Genomic DNA, 17,230 nt, shown 5'->3' with positions numbered 1-17,230 from the left:
CCCAGGTCAAGCCATCAGAATGCAGAGGAGTACGCGGGCACACATATCCTTCCAGTGTTTGTGGCTGTCTAGAGAGAATGCACAAAGTATAGCTGTCACCCACCACAGATGTGTGTTGGAAACTGGCTGCAGGCACACAGACCTGTAAGATAGGAGAAATGGCCTCTTTCTAAAAGTACACATGCAGAAAAATGATAGAATGCACTCCTGTTTTTGTATATATTATAATTTGTTGTTCCTGGTTGTGTTGTAGCGTGCAAACTGAATCGTGGTCTGTCCCAAAATCCACTAATATACGTTGCAATTTATGTGCCACATAATTTGCACTTTCTAAAAGTGGCATTTCTAAAATAGTAATATTAAATCTAACTTTATCAGCAAAGGGGATTACTTGTAACCATTCCAAAGATACAAAAAATGATAAAGCTCATCCTTCCCAATCAGGAATTATAGCTTAAAAGTGTATTAAACAATTACCAATGTTAACCTATGTGTGCAGTAGGCCTCACAGTAAATAAAAACAAATGTTGGTGTTTTTCATTACTGGACATGCACAATTTAAAAGTGCATGTCCTACCTTTTATTTACACAGCAACTGCACTATGGGCTACCTAGGGCCTACCCTAGGGATGACTTATGTATAATAAAAGGGGCGTTTAAGGCTTGGCAACAGGATTTAAATGCCAGTTCAAAGTGGCAGTACAACTGCACCCACAGGTTCTGCATTGGCAGACCATAGGCACGTTTAAAGGGCTACCTATGTGGGTGGCTCAATCAGCCCTGAATGTCCACTAGTAGCATTTAATTTACAGGCCCTGTGTATATGGTATACCAATTTACAAGGGATTTGCAAGTAAATCAAATATATAAATTATGTGTAAACCAAACGTCACTGTGTTTAGGGCAGAAGCCCATGCACTTTAGCAACTGGTTAGCAGTGGTAAAGTGCTCATAGTCAAAAGGCCAACAAAAGAATCAGCAAAAAGAGGACATAAGCAGGCAAACAGTTTGAGGGAAGACCACCCTAAGGATGATAGGTCTAATACATTTCCTCCAGCTGAAAGTGTGGAGAGCTGCCCAACCTCTAGGGAGATCTCATCATCACTAAGGCGGAAAAACGTTCATAGACCATCAGCATTGGTATTGTCTACCCATGGTCTGTGTTCCACCCTGAAGTCCATCCCCTGTAGGGAAATGGGCCACCTCAACAGTTTTGGATTCATCTCTCCTCATTTACATGAGCCACCTGAGGTGCCTGTGGTCCGTCTGAATCAGGAAGAAAGTCCGAAACAGGTATGGTCTCAACTTCTACAGTGCCCAGACCACAGAAAAAGGTTTTCTTTCTATAGCATTCCACCTTTGTTCCCTGGGCATTAACCTACTGGAGATGAAGGTAACAGGTTGATCTAGGCCCTCCTCATTAAGTTGTGAAGGTACTACCTGTATACCATGCTCTGAGGCATCTGTTTGTACAATAAGGGCCTCATTTACAAAGAACTGGCATAGGTCAGAGCCGCAGTTCTTTTTGCTGCGATGTCCTGTGCCAAATTGAAAGAGCATGAATGCACCATATTTACAAGATATGGTGCATTCCTTTCGATTTAGCCAGCACTGGCACACATTTTGCAGCCAAGAGTCAATATAGGCACCCTTGCGCCGTGGTGCAAGGATGTCTGCATTGTTGGCATGATTGCTTTTGTGCAGGAAGGGACAATGGAGGCTGTTTCCTCATTCTACATATGTTGCAGAATGCAGCACACATGGAAAGAGGACATGACGAGGAGAAATGAAAACATTTCTCCTCGTTACGCCTGCTCTGGAGAGGCATAAGGTTTTGGTGCTGCCCCAGGGTTAACTGATTCAGTAAATCTGTAGCAGCGGAAAACTCCACAGGTGTTTTGTGGGACAACCAACCGCAATGCCCATTGAACACCTCCATGTCACAGTTTAAGGCAACGCAGCGACTCGAGGTGCGTTGCTTTACTCCATATGTACAAGGCCATGAAATTCCAAGCAAAGTGGCTCTGCATAGATTCATAGATATGGGTCTGCACACTGCACTTATGGTACATCACAAAAGTGACGTTCCAGCAGTGCAAATGTGCCACAGGGAGCTTGTAAATGAGCCCCTCGATTCATTGGAAAAGTCAGGGTCCTTAGCACAGGGGATGTGCACATGGCCTGTTTTTGAGAGTCAAATGCTTTTTGGCATACCTCTGTCCAAATCACATTCATGGGCTGCTCCTTAGAAGTCAGCTCTGTCAAGGGGGTAACAATGGTGCCATATCCCTCCTATAGCACCTAGTGAGACCCATGAATACTCGGACCTCAGTCAGGGTTTCAGGGGGCTCCCAGGCCACGATAGTCTCTATCTTGGCTTGAAGGAGCTGCACCTTACCCCTGACCACCAGGTGGCCCAAGTACACTACAGATCCCTGTCCTATCTGGCACTTACTGGCCTTGATGGCCAGGACAGCCTACCATACATCCTGAAGCATTTCCTGATGGTGAAAAAGGTGGATCTACCAGCTCCTACTGATACAGATATGTCATTCAGATATGCAGCACTGAAGGCCTCCATTCCAGCAAGAAAATAGTTCATCATCCTCTGGAAAGTGGCAATGGCATCACCCTAAACTGTCAGTGGCCCTCTGGAGTGGAAAAGGCTAACCTCTCATTTGCTCCCTCTGATAGGTCAATCTGCCAGTATTCTGATGCAATATCAAAGGTACTCAAGTACTGGGCAGCCCTTAACCGGCCAATCAGCTCATCAGCCTGGGGGATGGGATGAGTATCAGGCTCGGTAACTGAATTGAGTCCCCTGTAGTTCACACAGAACCGGAGTTCAGGTGTGGTGCCCGGTGGGGCAGCGTTTGGTACCAATAACATAGGACTGGACAAGGGGCTACTGGAAGGTTCTATAACATCAAATTCCAGCATTTTGGAACCTCTACCTTAATACTGTCCCTTACCTTGTCAGACAGCCTGTAAGATTTGTAGTTGACAGGAAGGCTGTCTCCTGTGTCCACATCATGGCTACACAGGAGGGAAAACAGGGATGAGGGAAAACAGAGAAGAATATTCCCCCAGCACATGGTGGCAGTCTCTCTTCTGTTCAGGGGTCAGACGGGGGGGGGGGAGGATTACTCCTTCCACTGAACCATCTTTCTCCTTGGAAAAAGTGGCAGACTGGAGATGTGTCAACGTCTCTGGGCGATGTATCTGGGTCCACTTCCAGTGAACCAGGAACAGGAGCAAGGGTAGAGACTTTGATGGCCCTGAGTCTCAATCAACAAGAGGCAAGCTAACAAACGCTTGGAGATCACTTTGTTTGCAAGGCAGAGTCCAGCTCTCACCTCAGCAGGACCAGAGAGCAGCAGGCGGCAGGGCAGCGCACCAAAAAAGCATGTCTTTCAGATCAGCAGTCCAGCAGAGTGTCAGTGCCTGTAGAGTACAACAAGCTCTTCTGACAGAGGTCTTTTACAGGTCCAGAAGAATCTGATTTGTTGAGGTCAGAGACCCAGTTCTTATAGCCAGTTGTGCCTTTGAAGTGGGGGTGCCTTCAAAGAAGGGTCTTTGAACTGCACAGAGGTCCTTTCTTTCCAGCTCTGGATCCAGACTCACTAAGGGGGGGGGGTAAACAACCCTTTTTGGGGGACAGGACACTGCCTATTAACTTATAGGAGTCGCTCTACTCTCCCTTTCTGCCCAGGAAAAGCCATGAAGATGCAGATGGGCACTCAGACACATCTAACCTACCCTTTTGTGTGGTTGTATAGATGGAATGCAGAAAGTCAAGCATCACCCACCCCAGACGTGTGTTAGAGAAAGGCTGCAGGCACACAGTGCTTATAGAGAAGAGAAATCTCCACATTTCCGTAGCATTTCTAAAATAGTAATGTTAAATCCAACTTTACCAGTAAAGAGGATTTATCATTACCATTCCACAGATATAAAACATGACCTTGCTACTCCTTTTCAATCAGGAATTATAGCTTGGAATTGTTATAACGTGCCACAAGATGGCCGATTGAGCAGGAGGACTCTTTCTGAGTTTCTGAAGGCTGGGATCATCATCGGTGCAAATCCCTGCATGCCCTATGCCATCTGCCCTTTGAAGCTCTGGAACTGATCAGAGGAGGAGAATTATGAAACTAAGACTTCCTTTGTGGCTATCTGACCTAGATCCTGCTGCCCTAACAGTGTGCATTGGAGCTTACCTCTGTCTAGAAGCTCTGCACTGCCATGGAAGACCTGCCGAATGGGGATGAATGCTGCCTATCCCTGGATTAGTAACAGACACATACGAGGGGAAGGTCGTCGTTACCCGGGCCCGCGTGCTAGCCCGGATCCCATCAGAAGTTTGCTGCCTCAGTATCTGCGGTTGCGGGGGGCTGCCAGCTCCTGCATCTGTGCTACGGCTCCTGGCGTGTTGTGGAGGCTGGTGGGCCCATGCTAAAATGGTGGGGTCCGCCGGCACTGGAGTCCTCTTGCTCCGGCATTGAGGTATGATGTAGCACCAAACCCCAACCACTCACATCACTGGGGAATCCCTGCTTCCCGCTTCCCACTGCCATTGACTGCCAACCAGGGGCATGACCCAATCTCCGAGCTACAGGCCCTGCCTCCGCCATGGCTTGCTACGGGGTGCTCCATGGTGTTGAGGAGTGAGCTGGATCCAATCCCCGATCTGTGGACTTTACCTCTGCTGTAGCTTGCTGCGGGGGATGCTCTAAAGGCTGATCTGTTCTTCCATGTGGACAATATATTCGCTAATGACTGATATGTACCGGCAAGGTGCTCCTTGAGTGGTTTGTCATGGCTGGGCACATTTCAGGCTTCACTTCCCCGATCCCATTTAATGGCATCCATTTGCTCTACCAGCAATCAGCCATTTTGTGCTCCCCCAGAAATAGAAACAGAGCCAGAAGCAATTGAAATAGAAGAGGCAGTCGCTGCTCTTCTGCGTCCTGTATCTCTCCTGAGTACAGAAACAGAGCTAGAAGTAATAGAAATAAAAGAGTCATTCGCTGATTTTCTGTGTCCTGAATCCCTCCTGTGTCACTGAAATAGAAAGAGAAATCATATATTCACCTCAAATGGAGGCCATCTAGGATAGGTCAGTTTTTGCTAAATAGCATCCACTAGAATGCATTGCTCTCTTTAGAATGTCTTTCCTATCTACTGCTCATGTCAATATATACCATGCTCTCTAGCAGTGCCTTCTTATCCCAATAGCCCAAGATGGATGGAGAGTCAATGGGAAAGTGAATAAGATGACTAGGAGCATTAGAAGTGGACATTGCCCCAATGCTTATCCTCCTTAACCCTTGCCGGTTTCCTCCTTCCCTGAACACAGCCTGCTACCCTGAACGCTTAGAGGTGGACACTGCCCAACAAGCTTCTCCTCCTTGACCCTTGCCCACCAACACAGCCTGCTCCCCTGGACACTTTCATCGCACCACAACCACACCACTCAATGGCATGTTTTTAGCAGGTACACAAAATACCACGATCTATTCACGCATTGTCACCTGGATCCGTGACCTGATGGAGCGGGATAGAAAACAGAAATCTGTTTAAACCCGTGAAGTCACACTTCCATAAATAAATTAATAATGCTAACAATTTGTGCTGTGTATAATAATTCAACCTAGTTTAAAGTTGCATTTTCACAGAACACGCGGGAAACTAACATGTGTGCTCATAAATGTGCATTATGTTGCATTCTCATGTATGTGGAAAATAATAAATTAATCTTGTCTATTGTCATGTCATAACTAATAGCAGCTGTTTTTAAAATAATGGCATGTGCTTATTTTGCTTCCCTTGTCTATGTGGTGTCACTATATTCTTTATAGGTGCATAAAGAACCCTGCTGGATTCATGAAGACTGGTAGATATAAAATGCTGCTTTATTTGTGCTTTACTGCTAGGTAATTTAGACTAATGGGTTAATTATTAGCAATGATGGGAGGCAACAGAACAAACTGTATTTCTTTCATTAATTATTCTTTGTGTTTGTTTATATAATAGTTTTACAAATGAAGATTAGAGATGACTGCAGGAAAATAGTACCCTTTTAAAAGTGGCGCAGGGAAGGTGGCGCAGAAAATTGACGCTCTTTGAAAAGAGGCCTAATGATGAAAATGGCTCAAGTGAAAATAATTCTGAGAAGGATGGAAAAGGCCTCTGAGCTTTTATTTTGAAAGGTTTTGGATTGAACTGCTAAAAAGATGACTTTTTGGAGAAATTTGCTAACGGTTGCTAACGTGCCACGGGAGTTCAGAGCTGACTGGCTCAAGGTTAAAAGGAAGCTTTCTCTACAAAATGTAGCAGCCTAAGGAAGAACTGCCAAGACTTCTAAATGAACAATGAACTAGTGAATTTGCCCGGGCATGTAAGAAGGAGGTGTCACAGTTTACTGTGGTACGAGGTGGCTCAGCCAATGGAGAACTAGAATTCGTCTGCTGGAATGTGAAAAATAGTTAGCTCAGCTTAATTTAGGGTATAAGAATAGGTTCAGAGAACACATAGTTGGCTTACGCTCGAGAAATCTGGAGGACGATGTTATGCTGAAGGACTTTACACGTGAGGACAGGAGTTTTTATTAATTACTTTATTTCTAGGTGATGAGGGTAGAGACAGAGAGATAGTTAGGATTTTGGAAATGCTTAATTTTACTTATTCCTGCTAATGAATAATAATTCTTGATTTATGCTCTTTTTATTAATACTGAATAAATCTTTCTTTATGACATTTTCTAATGCTTGTTTAATAAAATACCAAAACCTAAGTTTTCCTAGATGTGTTAAAATAAACTTTCTAAAATGACAAGCTGGTCTTGATTATTGCAGATGGTTTAAACAACTATATTTAGATCTTATCGCCTCATGATTCAGGCGCTCTATTGTTGTTATGGGCCTAGTGTTGTAGTGTAAGTTTTGTGGTAGTAGATAGTGTCATTTGTGAAATATTTTGGTGAGAGCGCTGGATCAATTTCTGGTAGCCATCGGACGGTTTATATATGTTGTTTTTGACATACATGTTACATGCATGATACATATATGTTGGTAAAATCATAGGATTAAGTTTTAACACATGTTGAGTTTGTTTATTTTGTGCTATGTGTGTACCGGTACAAAAACTGTGTGATGAGAAGGTAGTCATGCAGAATATCTAATCTGTTTCTGTGATATCGCCGAGTATCACTGTTGGTATCGCCGTGTACCAGAAGTATTGTCGCCGTGCAATACAGTGTTGTCGCCGTGCAACACAGTTTTAGGGCTAGGTGTGAATCTTGTATAGTGAGGGTTTTCTAAGAAATTAGAGCAGCATGAGAATAGGGACAAAGCGCCTTCCATAAAACTCACTGTGATAAGAGTATTAGTTATATTCAAGCTTGAGTGAAGGGCAGAGTAATGTCGTTGCATGATTATCTATAAACAGGTTAGAGTCCTGTACGGGTACATGTTTTATATCTATAAACAGGTTAGAGTCCTGTACGGATAACGGTGTTATTTTGCTAACGGTGCATGATTTCTATAAACAGGTGAGAGTCCTGTACGGATTTCATGTGTGTTTGAAGTTAGGGAATTTTCAGTGTGAAAGTGCGTGATTGTTTTGTAAGGTATGTTCAAGTGGAACTCTTAGAACTGTCACTTCGCGGTGCGTTCAGAGGAAAACTGGTTCATATTTTTACGTGTTAGAAGGGTAGGGTAAGAGTTGCTCTACTGGCAAATGAAAATTATCCTTAGTGAGAATAGCGCCGACTATTCCGAAGTGTGGATACTTGAATGTATGTAAACTATCCTAATTAGAGAAGCAGACAGATGAGTTTCGTTTTATGTATTCACTAAAATGTACCAAAGGTAATTCTAAGGTACTTAGGAATGTTCTAGGTAAAGTCTGTAACATTCTAAGACTTTCTAAAAAGTTGTGCATTGTTTAAATGCACTTAAAAGCACTGCGCGCTATTTTAAAACCATTGAAAAGTGCCCCGATCGAAAATTGTAAGGGAGGGGCTGGTTTTGCGAGTGAGAGCGTGTAGGGAGAGACAGAAGCTGCAGCAGCTGCTTACGTCAGATCAACCGCGCTCTGATTCGCTGAAACTTAAGGCTCGTCATAGGGAGAAGACGCTCTGATTGGTTAAAGGTGTCAGGAGTGTCTGAGCAAAGCTGTGCTCTGATTGGGCTGGAGCGTCAGCTAAATTACTGTGAAGAGAGTTTAAAATTGTTAAGAAACATTGCGCTTTAATAATTGATGTACGTCACCATAACCAATAAAATTGTTTATAAATTTAAAAATCCACAATTTAATTTCATCCCCTGATTGCGATATAATCAAAAACGAAGCGTGTTGCATGAACACAAGAAAACAAAGACTGTAGTACCAGTAATTAGCGTTTAGCAATAAGAGCCATGTTATAATTAACTGATATATATCACCACTAAATTGTCACAACTTTAAAAATATTGATAGAGTATTCTCCGTAGTTTATAAAAGAATAGAAAGCCTTCCGGATAAATTCTGAAGGGAGGGGCCGTTTTTTTTCGAGTAAAAAGTGAAGGAGAGAGCTGCCAGCAGCAGCGGCTGTCTACGTCAGCCGCCGCGCTCTCATTGGTCAAAATATCGTAGCTTTAAGACAAGGCTGTGTCCTGATTGGTTAGGATGCCGTCGTGTCATAACAGGGCAGCGCTGTAATTGGTTAGCAGCGTTTTATTGTTAAAAAGCGATTGCCCGTCAAATTATATTTGTTCCAAAGTTTAAAATAAATTAAGGAATAATAAATAAATATTATCAGATAACTCATCCAAGTATAAAAATAAAGTCCCGTTTTGGTTTCTTCTTTGATAGGCGCTATTGATTTGGAAAGGAAGGGGCATTGCAACTGGTGTGTCTGGAGGGCGCTGGAAATTGTGTTTCAGTCTCGGAGTGTTTTTAAGAAGAGACTGTTAAAGGCGCGGGGGGAGAAAGCTGAAGCTGCAGCAGTCGTGTGTGTGGAGACCGCCACGCTCTAATTGGGTGAAGTAACGGAGCGTCATTAAAAAAGCAGCTCTCTGATTGGTTGGAGCTGCCGTGTTATTTTCAATTGTCCCCGTTTTTGATTAATGTTGGATGCACTGTCATTTCAAAGGCAAATTTGTGTGACAACTGATAAATTGTTGTAGATAGGGTCAACGAGGGTTGTGTATATTGGGAGAGCGGGCACGGGATTGAGAAGGGAGAGAGAGCGGCTGCGGTGTCTGCCGCCGCGCTGTCATTGGCTGAAACGCCGTCGCGTCATGACCAAAGCTACACTCCCATTCGTTAAGACGCCGGAGCGTCATAGTTAAAGCAGTATCTTCACGAAGGAGCCGCGCTTCTATTTGTGGCAGTCCCGTCGCGTCATTAGGAAGCTGTGCCTTGATTGGTTTGGAGTGCCCCAGCGTCACAGCAGAGCTGCGCTGTGATTCGATGTGGCTCTCTAGGTGTCACAGCAAAGTCGCGCTGTGATTGGATGAAGCGCTATTGTATGTTAAAGGGTTTTTGAAAAGTCCCCGACTTGATTTAGTGCAGAGGCTTGAACGTGAGGCGAGTGGGACAGAAGCAGTAGCGATTTATGGCCTTAGCAACAGTCTGGTCAGCTGAGCATTATAATAATCACACGCTGATTGATTAAAACACCTGTTGTGCTGATGCACATTGTTTATTTCCTATCAAACCCTATGCTAGTAATGCCCAGAAATATATTTTAATAACTGATTAACATTAAAAAGTGGAATTTTATAAAACATTGAATATTATATGTAACTAGTTACCCTGTTTAATTGACAATAGCAGCAAAGGTGATTAGAGTTTATTAAATAAAAGTTAAATAATAAATAGTTATCATTAAAATTGTAAATTAAATACAAGTTATAGCAGAAACAGTAAAACATTGTGTCACAAAACGAAATGTGATAATGATATATAATTAATGTTTAAGGGGTAAAAGGTTATTTACAAGCAAGACATTATATGTAAATTAAAGCAAAACAAGTCAGGTTTTCTTTTTCCACAGGCATATGTTGCAGAAGGTGTGTAAGTGAAAAATAAGTACAATTAAAACACATGTGATTATATGTTGGTATTATTGTTATAAATAAATATTTTGCGTTACTACTGTTTTTGCAAATTAATATTTTTCTTTACAGGTTAATTAAATTTAGTAATACAGGTAAATTAGGAGATATATTAAATTGACCAAATTATAAGGTTTTCTACACCTGATAGTATTTAATTAATTAATTGATCAGCAAGCGCTACAAGGCAAATTTAGAGAGTACATTTATCAAATTAATTAAATAAAATGTCTTCCTTATATAAGAAAATGAAAAAGGTTGTTGCTAAATGTGAGAGTAAATTAAAGATTCCCAAATTAGCGAAAATAAATAATAAAGGTGTCAGAGTAGAAATTATTGATCAGTGTAAAATTGATGTTGTAAATATGGATCAGAACAGAAATTCAAGAAGACCCCCAGAACAGATTAATGTAACGCCAAAAGTGTCAGATCAGATTGATAAGGTGCCAGTTCAGAATTTTACTAAAATTAATGCAATTGAAAAACATGATGAAATGCTTGGTACTTCTGGAATTAATATTCCTGATTATGTAAATTCATCAAATGATTTAAAGGAGTCCATGAAAATTATAGAAACAGAGATAGTCCATGTGCTTAGAAAAGATGAAATTAGTTCCGCAGTTTTAAAGGTCCCATTAACTGAAAAGGTTTATTCTATTGTACTTGAGATTGAACTAGTAGGGATCAAAACTCAGCAAGAAACAGAGATGACTTCAGTTCTGGTAAGTGAGAAGTCTGACATTGATCTAATTGAATTGACACAGTCAGACGAGTCAAAATTATGCTCAAAGGAAAAGGAAACTGAGATAAATGAGCTAAATAAAGAGCTACAAATACAGCGACAGGTCATGATTCAGCAGATTGAGATGGCTTCATTGCCATTACAAATTTTTGTTAATGAACAGACAGAGAAAACAGATCCAGGATTAAATAAAGAACAGGAAAACAGTCCAAAAGGATTAAATGCACTTCCAGAATATTGGAATGAAAATGATGGTCTTTTGAGTGAAGACATCAAGGTAAAGGACACAATTGATCAACAGATTGAAACATTGACTTCTGCAGGTTCACTTTTTAGAAATGCAAATTTAATTAAAAGATTGATTGATGATATTCAATTGGCAGAAAGGTTTGCTGTCGTGATATGTGCAGCATACAAAATGAACGATGAACATGCTTTGAGTTCCCTAATACTAACATCTGCAGTTGAAATATGGCAGGGAATCAAAGACTTTCAAGATGATGCTGTTGTATAGCTCCTAAATATCCTTATATCGTGTTAAGTTAGCATAGGTACATTTCAGATTTAAACGCCATTTTTCCTTTCTTGCAACTTCTGCACACGACCCTTAATTGTTGACTTAGCTTTCAACCTAGTGGTTTGCCGTGGTGTATGTGAGAATAATATGTTATTGCTCTGATATCAGTCTTGTTTAATAAACCATGTCTGCACGGAGAGTGCTGAAGTTTCAGGAGCAACACGATATGGAATTGTTATGAGGTCTGATCTCCACGCCTTCATAGTCATAACACAAGTGCAGCCTTTGCCAACTTGGGCTTGAGGCGGGATTGATATTGCTTTGCACGAGAATTGTTAACACACTTGATGCGGTGCACATGCAGAGAGAGCTGGTGTATGCTGATGTGATTCCTTCATGCTAGGACACTAAGGTATGGGCCCGCCCTAAAACAACCCAAAGAGACCTTCTTAGCTAATAATATAATATATGTGTTAGGGAGGGTGAGATATAAGTGTTGTTAACTCTTATTCATTACAGCATGTTAACATGCTGTCACCATTCGCTTTTTATGTCTTAGTAACTATGCTGATAATTTTGCTACTGATAATAAGTATACTTGTATTATCAAAGATACTGCGCCTGAGAAGACGGCATTAGTAAATAAACATTTCAAATGCACATGTGTCTTCTTTACTCCATGTTCTGGTTTGTAATGATAATATAACGAAAGAGTGTTCATGAGTCCCACGTACCCTGAGGTACTGTAAGTTCATGTTCTGGTTTGTCTAAACATTGGGTGTTTGATATGTCCAATGAGACACTGTAGCTAGCTCGGTAAGGGGTGAGTTGGTTGCTAAGGTAAGTTTTGGGACATCCTAATTTGCCGAGGTTCCACTCCTCTGTGCACAGTTCTGTGTGAGTACAGAAACCCTGCAACATGGCGCCCAACGGTTTCGGTGGTCTTATATCATGACACTCGAGTAGTTTATCGTTCATGCCTTGACCCCTTCACGTCCGTTTCCGGAAAACGGGGTGTTGGTGAAACCTACCTATTTTTTGAAATAGGTCTTTATTCAAGCTTGATTCTTACTTAAACGGTTTTCTTTGAATTTCTACCCAGTTGTGCTACAAAGTATTCTTTGTGTTTTCTTGTTTCCAATTCTGTAATGGCGGCAGCGGTGGCTATTGCGCAGCATAGTCGCGTAGCGGTACGCAACCATCTTCAGACGTACCAGGTCCCAGTAGATGGGATGGCTGTGATTTTCGTGGTAAGTGCAGATCCGGCGTTTCCTTACGAGTTGTTTTACTCTTGGGTTACGTTTCCGGCTGTGGACGCTAATTCTGGTTTGTACCACTCCTACACCGCCTCGGATGTCCCGGCTGAATATACGCCATACAGGGCATTGGAAATACCTATTGATCATTGGCAGCATCGAGTTTAGTTTGATGGCGCCCTCCCCCACTCTTTGTCTCGTGCGAGGTTAGGTCCACTCTCGATTCCAGGTACGAATTGGCCTGCATTGGGTGGCTTTACCCCGCACCCGAATCACGGGGCTTGTACCCTGGCGGAAATTCGCAGGCTACATGTAGTTTCCATTTCCGTGATTCGTGCTTTAGTGCAATACATTGGTCGACTTCTTCCTGGTGGTCCCCAGGGGGGTGCGGCCGCTCCCATGGAACGAGGCGGAATGCGTCTCAATCCTGTGATGGTAAATTCGGTTTTTGGTGCGCGTCCTGTTGACAACGATGACTTCCCATTCTGGCTAGCAGAGAAGTTTGATCAACTGGAGGCGGTTTTTCCGAATTCTACTCCTGCTGATAAACATAGAATGTTGACGATTACTCTACCGAAGGATATTACTCCTGAACTTGCTGACTGTGAAAGCTGGGGAAAAACTTTTGCGGCAGTTTATACGAGGTGCTTCGGCACCCCGTCTATGAATGCCCTGCCTGAAATCATTAGACGTGTTCAGAATGATCACGGTCCAGAGGCAGCGGTGGAATTGGGTATGCGCCTGTGTGGTTCTTTTGAGATTGTTAGTGATCTCATTCTCTCCAATGTTAAAGGAGATGCAGTTAACTTTCAGGTGTCGAATGCTTTGGCTGCTCTGCCCGATGCCGACAAACCCCGCCAGTTAGCAAAGATTGTAGTGGCCGCTTATAAAACGATTGGCCGCACAAGTAGAGGTCTGAAATATTTTCCAGTGAAGGATAAAAAACAACCACAGGGACAATCTGCAGTGACAGATGCCCAGCCCAAGTCCAAGAAATCGAATTGGCCTAAAAAACAGACACAGGGGAAGCAGACAGTGCAGACTCAGGGTACTTTTCCTGCAATACAAGCTTCTGCGCCATCCGAAAAAGTTTATGATTTGCGCGACCGCGCGATGATTAAATCACCTGATCGTTTTCAGGGTTCTGATCAACGCTCTCCTCGTTCCTTTCAGGACACATCGGCCCCGAAGACCGGTGGAGGAGGAGGGGGTGGACGTGGACGTGGTGGCCAACAAGGACGTGGTCAGTCCCGCCAGACGGACGGCGCAGTGAAGCAGGAGGATTCTACGCCTAGGCGTCCGCAGTTTGCGAAAAAGAAAGTCGCAGCCTTAACAGCGCATCGATATGCCACAGATAGTGAGAACGCGGCTTCGGAATCTGACGTGGGCTCTGACCTTGCTGGACAGCGCGGCGGAGATAACCATAGTCAGAGAGGCGCTGCGTCCACTACTGAGGGTGACAGCGACTGATGTCTACGTTGTGATAGAAACAGCGGATACGAGACTTGCTCCCCCTGAAAGACTATATGAAATTGTCCTGTTAATTGAAGGTGACATACAGCGTACCGTTAAAGGAGTATTTTGGGAGAATCTGTCTTCTACATATGATATTTTGCTTTCGGAGGCTGACTGGCCCCCACCTTTTGTGCTCGCGGCGCCGCGAGGGGAGGAGGTGATCCTACCCAGTTTCGCGAACACTGTCTCGAAAGAGCATGCGCAGCATTTTGCAGAAGAGTGGGCTCGGGCGCTCGCGCCGGCTCTGTACCGTAACCAATGTGGTTGGGATAAATTGTCGCCTTGCCACGAAATTCCGTTGCGGTCTCAGCCGCAGCCTCAACCTCAATATCCCATTCGGCGTGAAGCAAAATCTTCCGTCGCGGAAATCCTTGAACAATTGGAATATCAGGGAGTTATTGAAACGTGTGTGTCACCGATGAATAATCCCCTTTTTACTGTGAATAAACCTGACGGATCATATCGTTTGGTTTTGGATTACCGGCATTTAAACTCGCATTGCCGTAACTGTGCAGTACAGAATACCCACGGCTCTGCCCTAGTGGATAGTCTCGTGCGTAAGCGTTTCAAGACAACGCTTGACATATCCAATGGTTTTTATGCCCACAGATTGGACAGCTTTAGCTCCCAATGGACCAGTTTTACAAGCGCTGGAGTCCAAAAGCAATTCCGGCGTCTTCCAATGGGCTACAAGAATAGTCCTGGTGTATTTACCGCTCGAATTGTCTCTATTCTGGAGGCACTCGACCCTGATGCTTTTTCGTATGTGGATGACATATATCTCACAGACGACGATATTTGGGAGCATCTGTGTCGTGTAAATTCTCTTGTTTGCAACTTCGCAGACATGGGTTACAAATTCAACTTTGCAAAATCGCACATTGCTGAACACACAGTGTTGTTTTTGGGCTATGAGCTCAACAATGAAGGTAGAGGTTTGGCTCCTCACTTCTTGGAGAAGTGCGCACAATTGCGCGCACCAACAACACTGAAAAAATTACAATCCTTACTGGGCTTTTTGAATTTCGGCAGAACTTACATTCCGGAATATGCCCAGCGTATCAAGCCTTTGTATGCTCTGATACAACCTACTTTCTCTAAATCATGCTGGCTGCCTGAGCATTCAGCCATTTTGCAATCCTTGCAGGCTGATCTGCTCGCTTCTAAATATTTACTGACTCGTGATAACCACACCAACCTGGTCATAAGAATAATTCCTGGGACGGTGGGTTTCACGTACCTCACTTTTAATGAAGGTGACACGGTACCTATTGCTTACAAGTCACACTTGTACACTTCGGCTGAGATGCGGTTTCCCACAGTGGAAAAGGTTTTAACTGCTGTACAGATGGCAATTCTAAAAGAACGTGCTCTGTCACAGGGGAAGCGCATGCTAGTGGTAACACCCTGTCCTCATTTAGAGGCAGTCACGAAAGCCAGTGTACCAAATTCAAAGGCTTTGCACCCTCGGTGGATTCAGTGGGCTGCGTCATTGTCATCCGCAGATGTCATGTTTATTTTTGACGCTTCCTTACGGTCGCAGGAGTACTTGCAGTATGAATTCGTTCACCCTGCTCCTCTGGCGATGCGACCTTTGGAGGACTTCCATTGCATCATTTACACTGATGGGTCGGCGCAGGTTGCGCATGGCTCTAAACATGCCTACGTTTCCGCATGCGCCATTGTGGTCGGTGCTATGTTGAATGATGAGTTCATTTCCAGGGAGGTACACACGTTGCCCCTGGGCGATTGCACCGCACAATTGGCAGAGCTTCGTGCTCTCTTACTAGCTTTGGAGTACGCAGATCCAAGTGTTACTACTCTAATTGTAAGTGATTCTTACTACTGTGTCCAGTCTTACAATGAAAACTTGTTCTTTTGGATTCAAAATGATTTTCATGATTCCAAGGGTAGCACAATAAAACATAAAATGATCTGGGTTCGAGTGGCAGAGCTTAAGGCTATGTTGCCACTCGTTTATGTGATTCATACTCTCGGTCATCAGCGCGTGGGAGTACACGCTGTTGGCAACTCGCTTGCTGATGAAGCGGCGAAATCTGCAGTATCTACATACTTAGTTGCAGCAGTTACTAGGTCTAAAACAAAGATTGATAGCGACATCTTGGCAGCGGTTGCTGCCTCTGAGAAGGGAAGTAAACATCCTTCGGGATTCCCTTCGAAGTATAAATACCACTTAAGTCCCGAAAAGGTTCCTTTTGTGACAATTCCTGATGTTGGGGAACGGCTGATTCCCAACACGGATCGCAGGACAGACTTGATTACAGCGGCTCATGAAGGTGTGGCGTCTGCGCATGCGGGCGTCTCAGCCACTGTAACGCAACTACAACAACGTTTCTGGTGGCGGGGACTGTACAAACAGACGCGTGATTATGTCCTTCTTTGTGACATATGCCAGCAGATTAAACCTTCAACTGCTACGCGTCCGCCTCAGACTCAGTTGTACATTTCTAATAAACCACTAGGCTGTGTTTATTTAGATCACTGCGGTCCATTTTCATCTGATACTGCGTATAAATACATCTTAGTAGCAGTTGACTCATGCACACGCTTTGTGTGGGTATGGCCACATCGCAGCGCTGATTCCCGGACTGTCATCAGAGATTTGCGTATCTTTATAGGGATTTTTGCCTGTGGTACCTTCCATTCGGATCAGGGTCCGGCTTTCGCCTCTAAGGCGTATAAGGATGCCATGACTTCGATGGGGGTCCAAGTCAAGTTTTCGTCACCCTACAGACCTGAGGGTAATAGTGTAGTTGAACGAATGAACCGTGATTTAAAGCAATCTTTGACAGCCCGAGTTATAGGCACTGGCAGAAACTGGCTGGCTCACCTCTATGGCGTGCAGCGTGCTCTTAATAATCTCCCTAGAAGGTCTCTGGGTGGGCGGACCCCATACGAAATGCTCTTTGGCATCAAGATGTTCGTCCCTGACCTTGACGGTCTAGACTCGGTGGTTCGCGCCACTTCCTTTGACGCAGATGAACATTGCAATGTTTTACAGAATCTACAAAAGTCGAGAGACACTCTTGCAAAGGAACATTTGCCCTCCACATCGGATGATGCGTTGCAGATCCCG

The 17,230-nt window shown here is 43.7% G+C and overlaps 1 protein-coding gene across 1 annotated transcript in view; it reads right to left on the bottom strand.

Annotated features, from left to right (window-relative positions):
- Window positions 1–17,230, bottom strand: part of LOC144783907 (extracellular calcium-sensing receptor-like) — a 152,871-nt gene that overhangs the window by 120,586 nt on the left and 15,055 nt on the right. The window contains exon 2 of the mRNA XM_078662647.1: window positions 2,973–3,036. Coding sequence (XP_078518773.1) covers window positions 2,973–3,036 — 64 coding nt within the window. The remainder of the gene's footprint in view (window positions 1–2,972; window positions 3,037–17,230) is intronic.

The sequence above is a fragment of the Lissotriton helveticus genome, chromosome 10, assembly GCF_964261635.1.
Source record: "Lissotriton helveticus chromosome 10, aLisHel1.1, whole genome shotgun sequence".
Classification (NCBI taxonomy): domain Eukaryota; kingdom Metazoa; phylum Chordata; class Amphibia; order Caudata; family Salamandridae; genus Lissotriton; species Lissotriton helveticus.
The sequence above is the reverse complement of the archived record's forward strand: the minus strand, read 5'-3'. Positions and strand labels throughout refer to the sequence as shown.